The sequence below is a fragment of the Monodelphis domestica genome, chromosome 6 (assembly GCF_027887165.1).
Source record: "Monodelphis domestica isolate mMonDom1 chromosome 6, mMonDom1.pri, whole genome shotgun sequence".
NCBI classification, from domain to species: domain Eukaryota; kingdom Metazoa; phylum Chordata; class Mammalia; order Didelphimorphia; family Didelphidae; genus Monodelphis; species Monodelphis domestica.
The window spans coordinates 175,299,370-175,322,294 of NC_077232.1; the positions used below are offsets into that span (position 1 = coordinate 175,299,370).

A 22,925-nucleotide genomic window follows, 5' to 3' on the forward strand; every position below is an offset into this window, starting at 1 on the left:
CTCTGCCTTTCTAGTAATGAACTCTTAAAGACTATAGCTCATGTGCTTACCGAGAGTGTTCTGTGGTGCCCTTTTTGGCACACGTACTATATGTTTGCCATCATGGACCTAGTGCCACAGACTGTGGCAATTGAATGATGGGTTGAACATTCAAAAAAGTCATATTTATAAAATGAATGACCTAGATGCAATGTGTCATGGCAAAAATCAAATATAGCATTTTTAACAATATATCTTGATAATCCTTTGCAAATTGACCACATGGCAATCTGAAATACTCTTTTTTTTTTAAACCTTACCTTCCATCTTGGAAGAGATACTGTGTATTTGTTCCAAAGCAGAACAATGGTAAAAGGCTAGGCAATGGGGGTTAAGTGACTTGCCCAGGGTCACACAGCTGGGAAGTGTCTGAGGCCAGATTTGAACCTAGGACCTCCTGTCTCTAGGCCTGACTCTCAATCCACTGAGCTTTCTAGATGCCTCAGAAATACTCTTGTTAAAGCACAGATCTGACCAAGCCAGATCTCTACTCAAGAAGCTCATTGTTTTTACAGGATCATAGATTTACTAGTAGAAGAGATCTTGGAGTCCATTAAGTTTAACACCATCATTTTATAGATGAGGAAACATTTTAAATTCATAATATAGATGTGAATCAGAGATGCTAAGTGACTTGCTTGATGTTACATAGATATATGTGACAGAGACAGGATATGAAGTTAAGTCTCCTGCTCCAAAGTCAGTGTTTTTTCTTCTATTACCTTTCAGACTACTTTTCTGGACTTATTTCAGTCTTGAGTTAGTTATAGCAAAGCATTATTCTCTATTTCACATTGCATAAAACAAACTGTAATATTTCTATTGCCCATAAGAAGTTGGACCATCTTGAAATCATCTGCTGATCTCCAGTGATTAGACTGTCAATATGCTGCTATCTAGACATACTTTAATAAACTAAAAAAAAAGGGCATCGTAACTTCTCATTCCACATGCCTGCACAGTTTCTTCCCCACCACTGAGAAAGATAATCCACACATGTATAAAAATTCTTCCCTTGGAATATGCTGTCCTGACTGGTGAGTGAGTAAAAATGAAAATCTAGCTAGTCTAAGATCATGAGTCTTATCGAACCATGTAATTTTGCCTTCTATCCTTCTACTAGACACATTCTTCCTTCACTATTCACATCAATACTACCATTACTCTTGGAAAGAGTATTAAAATAGACTGATCTATGGTTCCACTTACTTTTCCTTTGATTTCTAAGGTAAAAAAACTCTCTTTGTTGGCCACTACTTTCTTGTAATGTGGTCATGTGGAATTAGAATATAAGCTCATTGAGATCAGGGACTGTCTCAACTTTGTATTGAATCCTAAGTGCCTAGCACAGTGTCTATCACATAGCAGGCATTTAATACTTTTTTCATTCATTCATTCACTCAAAGATGTGCAATTTTATCTGTTTCCTCTCACTCTGCTAATACATAACTCCTTTACAACTTAAAATATGGTCTTTTTGGTGGTTATGGGTAACTAATTTATCATTGCAGTTCACCTTGTGATAATCTCTCCGGACTCAGCTAAGCTGATCTTCAGATCTCCAAAGATTCCTATTGCTGAGACTATAGACATGGCTTGCCTTTCCAACTTGGTAACACCGGCTAGTACTTGTGTCCAATGGCATGACCTTTAAGACATTATAAGACCCCATATGATCCATTGCCATCAGAAAGTTTCAGTAGCAGACCCCTTAAATTATGTCTACCATTTACATCACACAATTGAAATTCTGGATATTACTGAGTTCCCTAAACTCCTAATTTTTTAGGAGAAATAAGTTGGAAATGAGGTAAAGAGGACCTGAGCTCTTCCTGGCAGTTCAGGGATTCCATAGGAGAGATGAGAAGCCTGGGAATCACCTGGGCTAGAAGTCAAAGAATAGATAAGCAAGTGCGTATTTGCTTTAAGAAGAAATACTATTTACAGAATAACTTTGAAAAACTCTGATACAGGTCTGACTAAGTTCAACCAGCTCTGTTGTCTCATATAAATACCCAAGATGTTTCTGGGACTCCTTCCCCATTCCAACTTACAGTTAGGGCTTTAATCAGGAAGGAAAAAGCCTTATATGATACCTCTTTTCTCTTCTTACCCTAGGCAACTTTCCTCTGGGCCCAATACCTCCTACAGCTCCCTCCCTTGCCTCAAGCACAGGAGGCTAATCATATCAACTTTGTGAAAACTATAAACAGTGATTGAGTTATTCCCTCTCCCTTCCATCTCATTTTATCACCTTTCTTATATAAGAAGAGAAATAATGAAACTTGGCATCCTTTAAAAAAAGAAAAGGGAAAAATGAAGGAAAGAAAAAAATGGGTGTAAAACAAAACAGCTGTCCTCTTCCCTCCTCTCCCTGCTCCTTGGAAACTTATTACAGAATAGATCATTAGCAGGCATTAACAGAATCATAGGATCCTAGATTTAGAGTCAAAAGAGACCAATGTCATCATTCAAATGAGTTTATCAGATAAGGTAACTGAAGGCCTGGGACACCAGAATGGTCTTATTTAATTGAGGGAGGTAGGCATGGAAAAGAAGATAGAGACTTGCATAAGAATAGGGTACCACTGTGGGCAAAGGGAGGAAGCCAAGAAGTTGATGAGTATGTCTGTCTTCCAGGAAAGACAAAAAGAATGTGGTTGACAAAAGATTAAATGAGAAGTACTGAAAACAAATACATCCTACTTCCAAGCTTTGTTCCAAGGCCAAATTCAGATAGAGAAAGAACACAGATACATGGTTCAGTGACTACATCTGTAGCAGCCCTTCTGGACAGCTCCAAAGAAAGCTTAATTAGGAGTCTGTATAAATAAGTGAGTGTTTTGGGGAATTCCATCAACTTGTCCTTTATCTAGGAAAGTCAGACACAGTTCTAGGTAGTGTCACCTCTGTTCAGGCAGAACAACTGCAGAAGCATTCTAACCCTCAAATGAGTTTCACCTGGGCCAGGGGAGGCAGCATAGTCAGCAGGAAGTAGTTACCAACATATTTGTCCTTGTGGGGGACAGAGGGGGAAGAAGAGGGCATAGAAGTTCTCAAAATAAAAAAAGAGCTCAGAATTGGAGGAGCTGCTTGAGTTTGAAAAGTGCATCAGCACTGAAGTGCTCCTTGCATTTTGGCTACATCCACTTTGACATCCATTCACTTTAGATTTTCTTATTCAGGAGTCTCATCTTTTTTCATTTGTTCAAGGATGAGGTTGGACTACCTGGCTTATGAGCTCCCTTCTCAGATTTAGAGTTTTGATCATATAAGTCAATTCTCTTAGCTCTGTTATCTCCTTGTGTGACAGGCAAATTGTTTAATGTAGTTGGGCCTCAGTTTCCTCAGCTTTAAAATAAAGTTCACTGAATGGCTTCTAAAATCCTATCTTTTTTAGTAAGTGCATGATTCTATGATAGAATTTGGCTCAACTTTTTGATATTAGCACTTCTCTTTTTGGTAATGGGGTCTACCTGCACTTAAAATGACTTCTATTCTCCTTTTATTGGGACTTTTTTTTTTTACCAAGGGGAAAGGACTTTGATAATTTCCATGATTCTCAGGAGGGGACAGAATTTTAACATGAGAAAATCTCTATTAAATTTATTTTAGTGGAAGTAGTACTTCCCTAAAAGAACCAACAATTCATGCTGTGTTCCCATGGTGTCACTGTCTAGATGGATCAGGCAGATCAGTTCAATGGCAAGTTACCAGGATAACAGTTCTCTCTTGGGTGACAAGCATAGATACACAGTCCTAATAAATGGTTCACTGCTTTGCTTCTGCCAGAAGGGATCAGTAATCCCATCATCACTCTCTCTATGGATTAGCCAATCAGCCCAGTGAGCACTGAATACTTGAGAATTATAATCACTTATGATAAGAAGGATAAATGTGAATAAACACTTCAAAGAGAGCAAATTTAGAATCTCTCATGTGGTGATGTTTGAACGCATATCCTGTGCAATAATGGGGCATTGTCTCCTGGGGGAAAATGCCTTATATTAGGCAAAAATAGAAAGTTCTCTTCTATGTGAGCAAAGTACTGATATTCTTCAATCGATATCAAGCTGCCAGATCTCAATTATTCTGATGTTCTACTTTTCCATATGACAAAAAATCATTAGCCGGGGAAAGACAAAAATCCCTGAGACCATAAAAAGCTGACCTGTCATGTCTGCCTGACCTTTAGAATGCTCTTAGTCAAATTAAGCTAATCACAATGAATGTCAGCTTCTCTGCAATCTCCAAAGTAGGATAATCTAATGGCTTGTATTTATCTCAACTCTCATCCCTCTTCCTATTACCATGATGTAGCTACTCAGGGAAAAAGGCTATGGATCACACACTACTGATGACATTATATACAGATTTTATATACAGATGAAGATATATGTATGAGAGAGAGACAGAGAGAGAGATTCCTATAATGTGAACAATTCAGCCATAATTGTATTGATGGGAAACTTGGAAAGTTGACATATTAGAAAGAACACTTGCACTGGAGCAAGAAGAACTTAGTTCATGACCAGATTCCCCCGATTTTTGAGTTCTGTGACCTTGGACATTTCCTTTCATCTCTCTGAGTCTTGGTTTTCTCATCCAAGGAATGACTATATATATATATATATATATATATATAATCTGGCTTATCTAGAAAGAGATAACTGTCTAAGTCTTTTCTGTCTCTGAACTTCTACTCTCAATCAATGTTTCTGTTTCTGCAAACTGAATAAAAGTGGCCAGTGAAATTTTATTTCATATAATCCATCTGGATGATTGATTTTTTAAATCTCATATTTGGATATTGTAGTAGCATTAAAACACTATCTTGAACTCTGGTTTTTGTGAGAATGGATCATTTTAAAGCACAAAATCAAATGTGATAGCCTTCTATTTCCATGACACAGGTCCATGATCACACTCCTGCCTTATAACTCCTATATAATTTATACATTGTATATAAACAGATATATATTTTATATGATCTATATATCACAGTATAGGTTCATAATTACTTGTAATATATTACCATCTCTGAAAAGAGTTGAAAGATCACTGCACTCCCCTCTGGCATTTAGAGAAATCTATGGCTCCCTTTCTTCTCAAAATAATGTCTTTAAATACATCAAATAATAATATCTAGGAATATTAAAGAGATCAATTGTATTGGAATACAGATGCTAAAATATCTTTAAAAAAAAACAGTTCATGGGTCCCAGGTTAGGAATCCTTTGAGGAAGTCTTTCCTTACCTTCCCATTAAAATGGAAGATTCTTGAAGTCAGAGACTGTTTTGTGTTTGTATCCCTAACACCCAATACAGAACTGGATCTTGTAGGAACTGAATAAACATTTTAGTTAAGTTGAATAGAGTTATGGGTTATTGCATTTTTTAAAAACTCCCATTTGCTGTTTAGGGAGAAACTTTTACCAACCTATAGCAGGTATAGTCTAGAAGTCTGTTGGTATAAAGGCTAATGGAGAAGAGGGAGAGAACTTGAATATGGAAGTTTACCTCATTCTGAGAGGCAACATGAGGATGTTGATATAGGACTGGTCTTGAAGTCAGGAAGACATGGGTTCTTCTTATACATACTAGCTATGTAACCCTAGATCAGTCACTTGAACTCTTGGCCCCCTAGGTAGCTCTTTAAGAATATAAATTACAAAATCAGCAGATCAGAGAAGAAGCCCCTTCAAGACAGAATAGCTCAAATCCACAGATCCAGCAAATAACCAAAGGAGCAAGAATACAGCCAACGGTGGGGGTGGGGGGGAAGAAGGAAAAAAAATACAAGTAAACAACAGAAAGAAAAAAGGAATTATAACCAACAGCTTTTATCCAGGTAATGAACAAAGAACAAATGGAACAGAGGAGGACTAAGGAACACCAAGCAAAAACTCAGAAACTCCAGGGAATTGGACTCAGGCTTTGGAAGAAATCAAAACACAATTCAAAAAACAATTAATATAGGCTGAAGACAATTGGGAAAAGAAATTAAGAAGCAAAATAAGTTATCTGGAAATAAAGGTACATGAACTAAAAAAGAAAATAGTGTCTTGAAAGCCAAAATTGACCAGCTTGAAAACAAGACAAAGAAAGTGAAAGATGGCCTATAAAGAAAAAAACATACCAGAAGGAGAAGGATAACCAAAAAGCCAGGGATGAAATTTAGTCTTTAAAAATTAGAATCTAGAAACTAGAATCAAATGACTTTACAAGGCAGCAAGAGTCTATAAAACAAAATCAAGAGAATGAAAAAATTGAGGAAAATAGGAAATACCTCATTGATAAAACTACAGACCTGGAAAATATATCCAGAAGAGACAATTTAAGGATTATTGGACACCTGACAAAAGAAAAAGCCTGAACATCATTCTACAGAAAATTATCCAAGAAAATTGCTCCAACATTCTTGAACAAGAGAGAAAGGTGGAGATCGAAAGAATTCAGAGATTATCTCCTGCATTAAATCCCCAATTGACAATACCCAGAATGTTATAGCCAAATGAAAGAACTACCAAGACCAAGGAAAAGATACTACAAGCTGCTAAGAAGAAACCATTCAGATACCATGGAACCACACAGTTAGGATAACACAGGATTTGGCTGCATCATCAGTGAAGGACTGCAAGGCATGAAATATGATATTCCAGAAAGCAAGGGAACTGAGTCTACAACCAAGAATCAACTGTTCAGCAAAATTGACTATATTTGTGTAGGGGAAAGTATGGTCATTTAATAAAATAGAAGACTTCCAAGCATTCTTAAAGAAAAGACCTGACTTAAACAGAAAATTTGAAGCCCAAACACAGAACTCAAGAGAATCACCAAAAGGTAATAAAGAAAGAACAAAAAATTTTAAGGACCCAATAAATTAGAAGGATTTGCATCCCTATAAGAAAAGATGATATTGGTAACTCTTAAAAATTGTTAATATCATCAGGGTACAATGGGTACAGTGACAAACTGTATAGGGGTAAAAAATAGGATGATATTAAGAGAAATGGGAAAAGAGATAAAATGGGGTAAATATATATTGCATAAAGAAGCACATGGGAGAAGATGGAGAGAAGAGCAATATAATGGAAGGGAGCAGATGTGCATATATCATCCTATGAAATGTTCCACTACAAGCAAAAACTTGTAAGACAGTCTATACATCTCTCTTAGGAGGATATTGTCAACTTGCTTCTTAAGTGCTTTACAACAAAGACTAAAAGAATTACATGGAATGGGAGTATTAATTCAAACTGGTCCTTTGAATTATTCTCTTTATAATAATGAACCAGGAGATATGGTATATGTAAAAAATTTTGCTAAAACATCAGCAACACAGGAAAGTTGGCTACGTCCTTATACTATTGTGTTGGTTTCTCCATCTTCAGTAAAAGTTTTGGGTAGAGATTATTGGTATCATTGTTCACATATAAAATTAGCACATGATATAAATAATGAAAATGTACAAATCATTGAAGAAAAAGGAAATGAAGAAGAGATTGCAGAAAGATAGAATTATCAGTCAAATTGAGTCCTCAGTCAAAAAGATCAGTAAGGAGAGGACCATTCCTGTGGAAGAGGATAGAAGAGGACAATGCAGATGAAGAGGAGAATTTAGGAATTAATGGACATTGTGATAGAAGACTGAGAACTTATAAATTTAAAAGACTTTGTGAAATTTGCAATGAAGAGGATTACAGGATAAATGGACTAATGAATTCATACTTTGGGCAAGGTAATATAGTAATATAGTAAATAATAACATAGCATTTATTCACATATTTACTACTATGGAAATGCAGTAGGATATTCAAGATCTGAAGTAGGAGTATGTTGCATTCAACAGTAACATAACTCTTACTTAACATTAACACTGACATTTAAATAGCAAAACAACATGACATAACAAAAGTAAAAACATAATAAAACATAAACACAAAACATAACATGGTTAGGGTACATTGAATCACTACTTAAATGAGTGAAACAAAGTATAGTTAGGGTGCTAAAAGTGTTATGATTAGCTATAGATATGTTATGTACTAACAAAATGTAGTTACATACTTAGATTTAGTTCAGGTACAGAAATTTAGTTAGAAGTATTTTGAAGATTGGGATTAGTTGGGTAATATTAAGTAAGATAAGGTAAGAAAATTAGATACTGACTTGCACTAAATCATACATTACACAACACAAACAACATATGATATCACATCAAACAAAAGTGTAAATAAATATGCAAATAGGGTATATAATAGGATTGTAATTTAATTATATTATAGTGTATGTTTATATGTAAACTATATGTACATGTGAATTGTCCATGAGTGTATATATGTGCATATGTATAGCATACATGTATATTTTGTATGTATGTACTATATGTATATATGTAAATTATGTATATAGCTCATTAATATCTTTTGTTAAATGTATTTGCATAAGTGGTTTAATGTTTGGTTTGGTTTTCATTGTAAAAATTATGCAATGTTGTGTTTATTATGCTTTTCAAATTTATTTCTGTAAAGTTGAATATTAATGTACTGCAAAAGTAGTACAGTTTTCTGTTTTAGCTGATAAGAGAATTTTAAGTTGTATATTTGCATGGAAACTTTGTTCATCTTTTGTTTGATGTTATTTGCTGTTTTGATTTTGCTTCTGTTTGACTTTTTTACTTGTTCATTATTTACTTTGTTTTCCTTTTTCTTTTCCATTTTCCTTGTTACAATTCCTTAGAATAGGTTAGTATAAGTTAGAGTAAGGTAGTTGAGTATAGGTTGTTTGTTATTTTGGGTAGATTTCTTAGTTTAGGTAACTGTTAGTATTTTAGATTGTGCACAAATTCAAAAATCGTGTTTCTAACACAATTTTTGATTTGTGTAATAGGGGGGAATTGTGATAAAGGATGGAAAGGTTTGCAATTTGCAAAACTGCAAAAACTGAAAAATGCAAACCTAGGTATGATTGACAGTGGCATGTGACAGGTCACATGGGAGCTTGAGCTGCGGGATCTGGGAAAATTCCATCTTGGCCCAATGGACTTTCTTCTGGTCTCCTGAGGAGGTTGAGTGGAAGGCTTGGAGAGGATATTTCCTTGTGTCAAAACTGAGAAAGGATTCCTGTATCTAGCTGCTGATAGCATCAGTCTTACTTGGACATCAGGATTTGCTTGGACATCTAACAATAACAGATCCTGGCTCTAACTGGTTTTGGACCCTTGCTGTGAGATTTGGGTATTTGGTTAAGTCTTTTTAGTTTAGTAACCTAGTTAATATAGTTTAGTTAGTTTTAAATAAGAATAAGAATAAGCAAATCCCTAAGCCCTCATTCCTTTCCCTTCCTAAACAATAAAGCAGATTTTCATATGTTTTTTTCCTCTTGTGTTTCCCTTAACCAAAATCCTATCCTAACAAACCACAGGCCTAAACCAAACTTAAACAATGAGAAAATAAAAGGGGAAAAAAGCATATAGAAAATAATTCAGAATGAAGACTAGACCAACATGAATATGTTAGGGGCCACTAAGAAATTTTCCCTTGAAAGAACTGATGTCTTGCTAACTATTCTTTATCTACTCGGTTGTTAATAGTGAATATATTATAATCACAAAGAAAGGAGGAAAGAAGGGAGGAGAAAAGCATTCAGTTCTTTACTCTCTGCTAGGCACTTGGCTAAGCATTTTACAAATAATGTCTGATTTGCACAACAACCTTGCTATTATCATGCCCATTTTATAAATTAAAACTGAGGCTCAGATTTGCTAAGGCTCATCATTTAGCTAATGTATTCAAAGTAGAATTTGAACCTAGATCCTATTGACTCCAACATTTTCTTCACTTTGCAAAAATGGCTTAGAAAAGCAGTCTTGACCTTTATCCCAGATCTACAAACATTTATTCCACTTAATAGGAGAATTTGAGCCAGAGAGGACTTTACAGATTATTTAATTCAACCATATCATTTACACCTGAAGTCATCAGTAGTTGCCTCACCTTAAGGTAAGGAGACTGGATTTCATGATCTCAAAGCCTTCTTCTGGTTGACAAATTCCATAGCTTGGTGATTCTAGTAAATGTGTCCATGTTGATGGGTGGTGCTAGACGGGGCATCCTGCAAGACTCTTTTTACTACAATCTCATTGCCTGATATGGCACAAAAGTTCACCTTTCTTTTCATAAAGTTCAAGAGATTCATAAACCTAGGCAATACTAAAATAATGCTAAAATTTTATTGCTAGGGTTAGGGACTGGCCCTGTGATTTCATTCACATAGATGACTCTTAGATGAGGCAACTCCATTTATCAAAGCATGTTAGCACCTTGTCTGCTCTTTTATTACTTCATATTAATATCTACTTTGAAATATGTCATTTTCTTTCTTAGTGGTAGGGCTAAAGAGGATGAACTCTTTCGTCAGCCACACCTATGAATTTGAGCACCCCTGGAACTCATTTTGCCTTCACTCGGTTATTTGTGGCTATTTTTGATCAAGGCTTCTAAAGACTCAGAGATCACTGATCTGGGGTCTTCAGAGGAGTACTTTGGGCTATAGGAGAGTTGCTGCCTCTTTAATCTATCTTTTAAAAAAAAATTCTGTCATCAGGATGAATAAAATTTCCAGTCTGTAGCTTTAATATGCCCACCAAGTGAAAATTGCTAAAAATGTAAGAGGGAAGGGGAAGTTCTATAATTGATTAATTTGTTGTTTACAGACTTTGATCTCTGCAGAGAATGATAAATTTAAGAAGGCACCTCACACCATCACCATCACCCACCAGCTTGTTCTTAAAAACCCATGTCAGCGCCTGATGGGAGACAAACTGTAGAGACTGGAGTCTCATGAATGCCCCATTGCTCCCATGACTCAGGGAATCAATGGAGGTTATGCCCTCGGTTTCATATGGGGAATGATACAGGTGGTCATACCCTTGCCAGAACAAATCTTGGCCTCTTAAGTACTTTGTAAATGGGAAAATGCAAAGGAGCTGTTAAGCAGCTCTATTAATAACGTATCCACCAGGGAACTGTGAGGAATCATTAATTAGTAGCTGTCTTGCAAAGTGCTCTGAAAATTCAACATCATTAGTTAGCTGTAGTCATTAGACACTCTTTGGGTAAGCAAAGCACAGAAGGTTGTACCTGTGAACTTTACCTGCCCAGGCCTCGGGGGCAAAGGTTTCTGGTTGTGTGCTGATAATTCTATTCAAATCAACAAACATTTCATAAACATCTCAAGTTACTGTATTAAGCATTAGAGAAAATGAAAAGGTAGCCCCTGCCCGCAAGGAGCTCGCATTCCAAGCAAATATAATGAATGGGTTCTCGTCTGATGTGCCAGATTGAAGTGTGAAAGTCAAAATGGCAAAAGCCAGAAATCTTACTCTGAATGCCAGATGAGACTTTTAAAATATTGTGACAGGGGGAACTGCATCCTCCAGTGTGCCCCAGGGGCCCCTCCCCCCTACTTCCTGACATGGGATTGGTCTTGAATGGATCAATCCTTTGCTGGGGAGCAACCAGGCCCCCACTACCCCTACCAATGGGATTGGTCCTTTCAAATCCAATACTTATACCAGGAAGTAGGGGGCATGCTGGGAGATGCAGTTCCCCCACCACAATATTCTAAAACTCACACAGAGCTGGTACCTTGAAAGGTGAATTCTGTAAATAATATTGCTCAGTCAATGGGTCTGATTGGTCCTTACTGTGCTTTCCTTTCTTAAGGCGGTCACACACTCATAGCTCAGGTAACTGCTTTTTGTCAGGCTAACTTTCCTTTTTTTCCTTTTGCTGCTCTTAGACATAATACATTATTTACTTTTTGCTTTCATGGATCTCTTGAATTATTAGGGAAGTAACCAATGAATGTGAAGAAGGAAAAAAAATCCTATCTATTTATACACACATAACCTCTTCTCTCCTCTCTCAATCTCCTCCCCAAACATAAACCCTCACTCTATTTAGAGTTCTCTGTCTATCTAAGTGAATAGCAACTCTGTTTTCCAAATCCCCAGGCTCGGAAACCAGGTTTCATGTCACACTCCTTCCCAGTCTGGTTTTTTTTCTTCCATGTCAATTCTGTCGCTAGAGTTGGAGTTATAAAAGGATGTTTGGGGGCATTTACTTCAGCCTGCTCAGGTACAGAGAGATTCAGCGATTTGCCTAAGGCCACCAAGCTAATAAATGGCATTATTAAGGGAGGCATTACCCATGAATCTATTCGCTTGTCCCCATTTTCAACAAGACCATCATCCCTCACGCACTCATCTCTTGCTCAGGCTTCTGACTCCCACCACCCCTCTGCCATCGGGCTTCGAACAGTTCTGAATTCTCAGTTTATTAGCCTCTTCTGCTTCCAAGACTTCTGTCTCCATTCTGCAGCAGGGATGTACAGGGATGGTCACGCCTCAGACTTCCTTGTATCTGGAGAGAGCTCCTCCTTCGAGATACTAAACTAGGAAATTCGCCCCCCCCCCCAAATCTCTCATCTTTGGAGTGTTATTATTATGGAGAAGATAAAGAATTAAATAGTAAGGCCTGAATTCAAATCTCACATCTGATACTTATTAGGTGTGTAAACTTAGCCAAGTCCTCTCTGAGTTTCAGTTTTCTTGTTGGTAAAATGAGGATAGTAATGTATATAGTATCTGCTACACAGCATGAGCTAATCCAAGGTCCCAAGTGTCCCAAAAGCCTTGGAACTCTTTGAAGACACCAAGGCTAGTTTATCAGGGCAGCTAGATAGTGCAGTGAATAGATTGCTGGGCCTGGTGAAGAAGGTGTGAGTTCAAATCTGGCCTCAGACACTTACTAGCTGTGTGACCATGGGCAAGTCACTTAACTCTGTTTGCCTCAATTGCCTCAGCTAGAGAAGGAGATGCCAAATCATTCCAATATCTTTGCTAAGAGAACCCAAATGGGGCCATAAACAGTTACACATGAGTAAAATATTGGAGAACAATGAGCTTTTCAAACATTTAAGGTGATAGTTGGGTAGGTCAGTGGATGAAGAGCCAGGGCTAGAGACAGGAGATCCTGAGTTCAAATTTGACCTCAGATTCTTCCTAGCTGTGTGACCTGGGCAAGTCATTTAACCCCCATTGCCTAACTTTTACCATTCTTCTGCCTTGGAACCAATGTACCCTATTGGTTTGAAGATAGAAGGTAAGGGTTAAAAAAAGTGGCAGAGAACATGTTTTTAATCTTCTATTGTATTAGGATTATATTTAACAGTAAGTCTGCTAAAACCAATGGAAAATTTCTCAGAATGTTTTTAAATGAATGAAATAGTCATCAAAATATTAAGAGTAATAATGATAACCCAAATTCCCCAGGTTCTATGTTATTCCGTCTATGTTGGATAAACACGAGCTATTCGTATCTCCAACTTTCTGACTTTTTCTGAATCTGATCTTTTTTTCTCAAATCCCTCATGTTCTTCCAGATGATTAGTGGTTCTTAACCCAGCTTCTGGCTTTGCTTCCCTTATTTCAGCTGGTATGATAATACAGCTGTCCCTAGGATGGTGTGACAAGGGCTTTACCACCCCAGGGCTTCAACAGCCTGAGGGGTCATTTCCTTTTCATACTATATTCCCTCCTGTGTTCTTGTAATTTCGAGGAGCCATCATTATGGTGCCTCTCTCACAGGGCACTCTTTTCTGCTACATATCACTCCCTCTGCTTCCTACAGGAGGTTGGTAATTGGTGGTTGTGTAAGGGGCCAAAGGCATATTCCCCTCAGGGATGGGTCATCCTCCCTACCAGTGCAATTGCACATGGTATGCAGGTGATCTTTGGGGATGAACTTTATGCTTTCTCACTCAACAATGAATTCATCCCAATTCACCAGGGACTTGAAAATTCCTTCTTAAAGCTCTGCCCCATAATTAATCATTTAAAAAAATTCACTGGCTTACCTTAAGGAAACTCTTGTCCTCTTATCTCCCTACTACTCCTGCCTTGCTAATCTTCAATCCTATACTTTCAGTGGCTCCCTAGAGCTTCCAGAATAAAATCAATTTCTTTAGCCTGACTCCAACCTAGCTGTTCAGCTTTAATTCCTACTACTCATCTTCATGCATTGTGGTTGCTGTCAAGTTGGTCTATTATCTCCTCACAGATCTCATCCTACACTCTCCTACTTTCATGTTCTAAGTATATACCACCACTTCTCAGCCTGCCAAAACCTTTCTCTTCCCTCAATGTCCATATTCTGAATGAAATCACCCCTGATCCCCAGGCTAAAAACCACCTCTCCCTCTTCCTACTTCACTACATGGGTCTTTCTCTATCTCCTTTGTCCCTAATCATATTATATCTTATCTTGTAAATATTCACATCTTATAATTAAGAATCTGTCAATGAGGAAATCCTATAAATTAGAAACTTATTAGATTATAAAATCCTATAAATTAAAAACTAGAAAGAGGCCTGCATATTCCAACAGTCAGATTCTCTGTTTAATGGAAATTTCCTCACATTGATGGCCAAAGCTGAGAATAAGCATTAGCTACCCTAGGAGAAGAATATCTAGGAAAACAGAAGCTCTTGTCTAAGGTCTGCCCTAGTTATGCCACATCTGAAGACATATTCATTCTTAGAACTTGATTATTTGGGGATGGGGTTTGGGGTGGGGGGTTAGTTCAGAGGGTGGATCACAATGTGTCCAGATAGAGACAATCAGAACTGTGAAGAATCTGGAACATATGTTAGGTACATGCCGAATAGCTGAAACCTTTCAGGAAACTTAACTCGAAGGAGAGAAAACAGTGAAAGCATGGTAGCTGCAGGGCTACCGCATGTAGAAAAGGGATGACTTATTCCAAACTCAAGGTGCAGAACTAAGAGAAGTCAGCAGAAATTATAGAAAGGCAGATAAGGGACTCCACATGAAATTTCAAACTAATGGCATGAATGGAGGCAAGCACTGACCCATTTATTGACATAAAGCATGCCCTTGCTAATAATGTTATCTTGTTCAGATATCTGCCTCAGTTTTACCCTTTTGTTAAAATTCTATTGAAACCTAGAGATAGGTCTTTTTTATCTGCATATATCCATATGTCTATCTTTGGGAGTTCATTTTTCTCCTCTATTCCATATTTTAATCTTTTTTAAAACAATTTTTACATCTGTATACTTTTCAATAATTATTCATCTCTTTGTTTCCTCCATTTTTCCTCAGCACCGACTTCACCTTCACTCTGCTGCCTGTGCCTCTCATACTTTGTTTCTCTTTTACAAAGGTTTTTATGAAGCAACGCTCACTTTGTCTTACTTTCTGAAGTGGAACACTAAATATTGAAGCTTTTAAGACAATAAAGGCCACCCCTGAAGAGAGAATAAGATGATACATAATTCTTGAAACAAGGTTCAAGAACAGAGTGGGAAGAAATCATTGGCTACTCTGTGAATCAGTTGACTGCTGATTCTACATGACTGCTTAGATAGTATAAAAGCAAATCTGAGAGGTAATCCTCCTATAGCCTTTAGACCTTTAGTAGAGAACTCTGTCCAGTTGTGATCTCTGATCTGAATTTTTAAAAAGAAACTGGAGAGTACAGAATGAAGTAACATCAGTGATTCAAATTTTCAAGTAAAATTTTCAAGTAAAAAATAGAGCCTGTGAGGAAGTTAATAATTAATTTTGTTTGGTTGAGATAAGGCCAAGAGAGATTCATTATTTTAAAATATATCTTCTCCAATAGTTATGTGTATGTATACACTGACACACACACATATCTCTAAGTACCCGCCTAGCTAGAATGAAATCTTCTGCTAAGTACCTTACAAATATCATCTCATTGGATTCTCACAGTAACTGTGGGAGGTAGGTGCTCTTATTATACCCATTTTACAGTTGAGGAAACTGAAGAAGACAGAGCTTAAGCAGTTTGCCTGGGGTCACACAGCTAGTGAGTGTCTGAGGCTAGAATTGAATTGAGATCTTCCTGACTCCAGGCTCAGTACATTATGCAATATACCACTTATTTCCTAGGAGTGGGCTTCTACCAGCCTAAAGAATTAAGGCACTGGAAAGTAGTCCAGGGCAGCAACTCCTTCATTTCATACCCAGAGAAACTGAAGTCTATGGTGATAAAGAGGTAATAGTCCTCAAGAACATACAGCCAGTCCCAAGGAGAGAAGAGAGAAGGACTCTGAAATTCTCAATCCCAGGGAATTGCTCTCCAGGGTGTGCCCCACTGCTCCATACAGAATTGTAGGCTTTAGCAGTCAGATAGTAGAACCTGGCTTTACAGATGTCAACACAGAAGACCAGAGTCAAGAAGTATATTGCCCAGAACAACTAGGTAGCATGGTGGAGAAAGAGCCAGGTCTTGAATTGAGAGGACCTGAGTTCAAAGTTTGCCCCAACCACTTACTAATTGTGTGACCCTGGGTAAGCCACTAACCTCAATTGTCTAGTTTTTACCACTCTTCTAAGAATTGTTAAGACAGAAGGTAAGGGTTTGCAGATGAAAAACACAAAAATTCAAAGCAAGCATTTATAAACTTAAAAACATTTTTATAACTACCTTCCAGTAGAGTTAGTTTTTTTTTTTTTTGCAATCTAGTTTATTTTCTGCATTTAAAACTATGATTTTGAAAAGGGGGTCGAAGTTTTTACCAGGCTGTCCAAGAGGGCCCACACAGAGAGTAAGAACCTTATTTTCCAGCCTCTCTGCTAATATTTGGATTTATTCAATCACTCCAACTACTCTGGAATTTGAAGTTTGTTCCTCATCAGAAAAAAAAAAAACATAAATTAAGCTGGGGAAAAGGAACTGGATGATCATAATACTTTGCTATGGATAGCCTAAGGATTTACATAAATTAAAAAAAACACTAATAGCTTATTAAAAGCAACTACATATCAAATATTGGCAGGGTGTTATGGTGAATATATTTCTACAGGTGAAGTAAGGAAGACCGACATTCAGATGTTTCCTAGAATATTTATCAGTAGTGTGACAAAACATAAGGAACAAAACTTTGCTGACTTTCATTTTCCTTAACTATTAAAAAAAAAAAAAGAAAAATACCTACCATACTGGTCTCACACGGTTTTTTAATGAGGTCAAATGAGATTATATATGAAAAGTGCTTTGCAAACTTTAAGGGGTTATACAGAAATACCACTTATTATCACTATTAATCACCACCACCACCACTATGAAGCTAATTCTTTGAACACAATTATCCCATCCTCACTGCATTATTCATCATAACCAAGAAGTGGATGAATCTATATAAATATTTGCAAAATTTTTAAAAGTTCAGCATAAAATTCTTAGGCATCATTAAAGACTAACTTTCTTTTCTCATAAATGTCTGAGGTTCATGAATGTTCATGAATGAGAAGGATTCTAACACGGGGCAAGGAGCCTGCATATCATTTCAATAGAGTTAACAGGACAGCTTTGAGAAAATCACTATAGAGATAAGGTCAGAAGAGGAGAATGTAAATCTGAGACCACAATATTGTCAAGCCTTTAAATGGGACTATTGCCAGGTCTAATGGGTTCCAGCCTTAAGTATGATTCAGACCCCATTATCAAGGACACCTATTTCTTTCCTCTAGCCATTTACTAATGAAGGAGCATTTCTGCAAGTGTTCAACAGTTTATCTTTTTAAAAATCAAAACATAATAAATCCAAATTCTAATTTTTCCAAAACTCAATTTGTTCATTTAAGTAGTGGAAAAGCCAACAATGCAATTCACTAAGGAGAAAGCTTTTATGCTATCTGTATAGAAACTTAATCAAAGGAGCTCAACCATTTTTGTAGTATTCCCTGGGGCAACTAAAGGAAAATGAATATGAAAGTGAAGATTATCAGTGGCTGGTATGTGATGCTATCTCATAAAAGTCAGCAAGATATAGATGAAGGAGCCCTGGACTGTAATCAACAGACTTGAGTAGAGGCATTTAATAAATGCGTGGTGGATGTTAACTGTGTCTCCTCCTACAAAGAACAGAACATATTTCTCCCAGGCTGCCTTCACTAGTCATATGGTTGTTCAGTTTGCCACCTTCCAGTGTTCATAACAGCACAAATGCTCTTAATTAGAAGTACTTAATCAATACTAGTGCATATGTAAATGGATTACAGAGATTTGTTCTTCTTCCCCGGTTAATTTCTAATAAATGCTAATGACCTTTAATTCTCAGGTACTATATTTTACATCTAGCATCCTGTTGATGATCATTGCCTTTGGGTCAATGCAAAATACAGGCTCATTTCAAACTTTCAAATTGACCTCCAGGGACTGAAGCATCTGCTTAAGTAGATGGATAGCTAGCTATCTCTCTGGAGAAGCTGTCCATGGACACAAAGGTATGCATCCACTTGTATCATTTCCAGAACTGTTCTTCCTGCTCTATACTAACTTTCTCTGCTTGCTGTAGCTAGTTATACTATTGCCTGTTTGCTCCTGTGCCTTAATAAGTTACATATACACACCCATAGAGAGAGAGTTGATTTTCATTAATCCTCTGTCAAAGCTAGAGTGTACTCTTGCTTTGGAAAAAAAATTATTCTAATAAGAAAAGCAAGTAGAATCCATTTATTAAGATGCATTATGAGGGCTGAAATCTCAACCTGGATCTAGATCACATTAAGCAAAACAAACTCTTCATTCTAGCCATCAAGGTCCTCTATAATCTGCTGATTAGCTTTCCATTCTTATACCTTGTATCTCATAATACCTTTCCACTTGAATCCTTCACTCCAACTAGACTTATCTCTACCACTTCAAAACATAACATTTATCTGAATGCTTCCATAATATCCTAATATAATTCCACAATAATCAATGGTTCTATATCTTTTACTTCACTTGGAATTCCCTAACTTCACTTATCTTACTTCCCAGTAAAAAGTCTCTCACTCTTTTGTCCTTTAGGATTACTTGCCTATTCTAATCAGAAAAGCATGGGCTCCTATAATATCAAAGTTTGAAGATACAGTTAGATTTAATTTAATTCATTAGATCCTATCCCCTTATTTTGACAGACATTTTTCATTCAAATATTTTTAAACTCTTTAAACATTTCATATGTTGATTTATCTACCCCAACCAGACTATGAGTTTATTGAGGCCACAGTCTATGTCTTGTGCTTCTTTACATCTTCCACTATTCCTTCTTCAAAAAAGAAAAAAAAAATCAAGTCCTAGAGTAGTCTGGTCTCGGACATTTCCTAGCTATGTGATCTTGAGCAGGTCTTTAACCTCCAGTGTCTAACCCTTACCACTCTTCTGCCTTGGAAACAATACATTGTCTTGATTCTAAGACAGAAGATAAGGATTTATTTTAAAAAAATCTACAAACAGTTGTCACCTCAAGCTTTTGCAGAAAGTTTCATGAATTTCTCTAGTCAAACTATATCATCATCTGGTAGCCAGCTTCTTGGCAACGAGCCTTTTGGAATTCAACTAGATTAATCTTGAAGTCCTGTTACTTGATACCTTTTCAACTTTGTAGAGATCTGCTAGATCTGCTAGATCTAGTTAGATCTGCTAGAACCACATCTTCATTGGCAAAGCCTTCAGTTGTATCCCAGAGTCACCTCTCTGCCATGATGAGACTCAGGAAGAGGACTATGGATTGGGATATATTATAATATGCTTTTAATCAAGACTGGGGAAATATCTTGAAAGAATATCCACAAGTATTCAGTCAACTATAACAGCTAACTCTAGATGTCACATCTGGAGTAAGATAACTACAATTGCCAATAATGATTTAGAGACAAAGATCATAGAAGGGTGGATCAATGGAATAGACTTGGGGTAAATGACCTGAGCATGCTAGTAATTGATAAACTCAAAGATCTCAGCTTTGAGGACAAAAACCCACTATTAAAGACAAAGATCAAAGCATTTGGGCATGCAAAATCCATGGGAATTATAGGTAGGAATTACCAGGTAAGATGGAGATCTTATAATAACAATAATCAAGCTGCTAAGAAGGAGATGTAGTTTAAGATAATATTCTGGCTCTAGAGTCACTCAATCATTTAAGGTCAATTAAAGTTGGAATCAGTTGAATCATAAACAAATCATAACTAATTATAAACAAATGCCCCGTGTTGTTTAGTTTTGGGGGAAATTACACATACTTTTAATAAACATCAGCACCTTTAAACTAAGAAGCAAGACAAAATATCTTTTACCCTTGTCATGACTTCGCCCCCTTCTTCCCTTCCCAGCTGCAGTACTTCCAACCCATATCATCATCTGAATCTGGTAAAGCAGCTATTTTATCCTTCTGCAACCATTCTGCATGGTAATACTTGAAGTGCCTCTACTATTCTTCAAACAGATGGCTATCAGGGACCATTCAAAGTTTTACATAGAACCAATTCTGGTAATTGCTAAAAGGTAACTTTCATGTGTATGTGGCTGAATATAACATAGACTATTCTGATGCTTTCACTCAGGCAGAACTGAGAGAATTTAAAGGACACTCAGTTGTGTTTCTCTGTTTGGATTTACTTAATCTCATGTCAGTCATTTTGTGCTGACTCATTTGCTCAATTCAATAAGACACCAAAAAAAAGCAATTTAATGGAAAAAGTATTTTGAGGTTCCACCATCCACTATCCCTGAATTGCCTAAAGATTTTTCCTCTACCTCATTAACAGTTCTCATTAGGTAGAGTTGGGTTAATGCACAGGACAATTAGATTCATGGAATCTTTTTGACTTTTACACAACACACTCAATTCTTTTTCTCTGTCCTCCAACTCTGTTCAAATCTCCCATGGGTTTCCCACATTCAGGGTTCCCTACATCTCTGAACCTTGGGGTTATGGAAAAGGCTCATTTAAAGATACATCAGTATCTGGGTTTAGGAGGGATTGTTCTATCCTGTTTTCTGGCTTTTTATTTTTCCCTACAGGCCCTGCCCAAATTTTGTTTATAGACTAATATGGAACTGAATTGGTTTTTGTTAGGTAGCTATCTGCCTGTACTTTTCCAGTTTATTAAGAATTCATTTTCTCAGAACCTAAGAAGACAGTATGTGGTAAGAGACTGGCAAAGCAATTTTTGGTGATATTGGAAATGTATAAAAAATGGACTATACTTTTCCCTTCATCAAAAGTGTCAATGGATCTTTTCATTGGCAACGAGAGTAGAGGAAGTTATGTTATAGTACAGAATATGAATGTTCTCTATATATTGTGAGACTCTTTGTTTCTTGTATTTCTTTCTCTGATCTTGCAAATTCACACTTCCATGGAAATGACAGAATATGAAATGGGGACATAGGTTTCAGTACCACAAGGGTGAGATGACAAAGAGAGAAGTTACCAGAGCCTAGTGGCTGGAAAGAAGTATTTCATTTAGACATTTTTGTGTGAGAAGCTGATATTGCTTAATGAACCTATTTCCATTGGTTTTCATAGAACCAGTGAAGGGGACAGTTAGAATTTTTGCAGCTACTGAGCCACAGGGATGGGAATCTCCTCTTTCCTTAAAAACATGAACCTGAGACTGGAAGGGGGTGGAGATGAAATCCTTTCCTCATTCTTCCTCTGAGTGGTAAGTTTATGTGGACTGGGAGTATTTCCCATATGCAAAGAAAATCTGAGGAAAGAGAAGGGGTGACAAAGAAAGAATATATATTTATTTTGTTCTTATTTCTTTGTGATCATAACATGCTTAAGTATTTAAATGTTAAGTGACCTGATTTCATGCAATGAAATCTGTACTGAGTTAGCCAGAAGTGGCAGATTTCACATTTTAATATTTTAGGCCGTATTCCATTTCATTCTCTTTATTAAATTGGTATTGGGTCAGGGGAAGAGGAATTAATCAAAATTACCCTAGCTCTGTCACTGCGATGGATTTATGATAGTGAGCAGACCAAGCATTCATAGGCCAAGTACCTTATGATATCTAGGAAAAATACTGGAGCCTCTTAGAAAAGGCAGGTAGCTCAAGCAGAATGGCACCAGTTGACCATTTCAGACACTGCATTTAACCAATTAAACTCCCTTGCTGGATAATTAAAATTGTAACTCCTTTTTCTCCTTGGGATAAAGCCGATGACACTCAAGCCACATAAGTGACATGCTTCATGTGGGAACAGTGTCAAATTTATAGTTGCTAAAGACAGTGCAGGAGATATGTGGGATAAAGAATGACTACAGAGAGATGAGTGACAAACTGAAATTGGGTGGGTCATGTCATGAACTGCCAAATGTTCCATTGGTATCTGAAGATGTCACAGGGGGTTAGGAGGAAGTTCTTAGTACTTGTACACTTTACGGGTGATTTATGGGAGGACATAGGCAGGAGTCATAAACTGAGAAGACATGGGTAGACTGTGACTTGCACTGCCTGAAAGTGTATTTGTATTGATGAGATCACCAATCCCTCCAAGTTTTCAAGTACAGTTGCAAATGCAGTGTGCCTAGTTCTAGACCCAAAGACTATAGAGATTATCAAGTTACAAATATCTCATTTCATGCTGAGAAGTAGGTGCTATTATTATACCCATTTTACAGTTAAGGAAATTAAAGTAGAGGTTAAGTGATTTCCATAGGGTCATACAGCTAATGTCTGAAGCTAGATTTGAACTCATGTATTCCTGACTTCAAACCCAAAGCATTAAGCCATCTACCTGGAAAGATTATATTTAAGATGTATTTCACTTGAGACTTTCAAGAGAGAAAGTCTAAGTTCCTAGGAGAAGGAAGAAGCTAGGTTAAAGAGGGTTAAGAAATGTAGAAGGGATAGCAAGTAGCTGTAGGCCAATTTTGCTGGAATGAAATCTGAAGGGAGAAGCCAACTCATTATGGATGAAATAAAGATTTGCAAGTGATAAAAAAAAGAACTATATTCGATATGGCTGGCACCCAAGATGAGGTT

The 22,925-nt window shown here is 36.9% G+C and overlaps 1 protein-coding gene across 13 annotated transcripts in view; it reads right to left on the bottom strand.

Moving 5' to 3' along the window:
* The window catches only part of INPP4B (inositol polyphosphate-4-phosphatase type II B), a 1,027,382-nt gene that overhangs the window by 10,692 nt on the left and 993,765 nt on the right, over positions 1-22,925 (bottom strand). Inside the window, exon 28 of one of the 13 annotated variants that reach the window (XM_056802731.1) lies at positions 16,598-21,638. The exons of the other annotated variants lie outside the window; for them this stretch is intronic. Coding sequence (XP_056658709.1) covers positions 21,491-21,638 — 148 coding nt within the window. The 3' untranslated portion in view covers positions 16,598-21,490. Of the gene's footprint in view, positions 1-16,597; positions 21,639-22,925 lie in introns of those variants that run through there. 13 annotated transcript variants of the gene reach the window in all.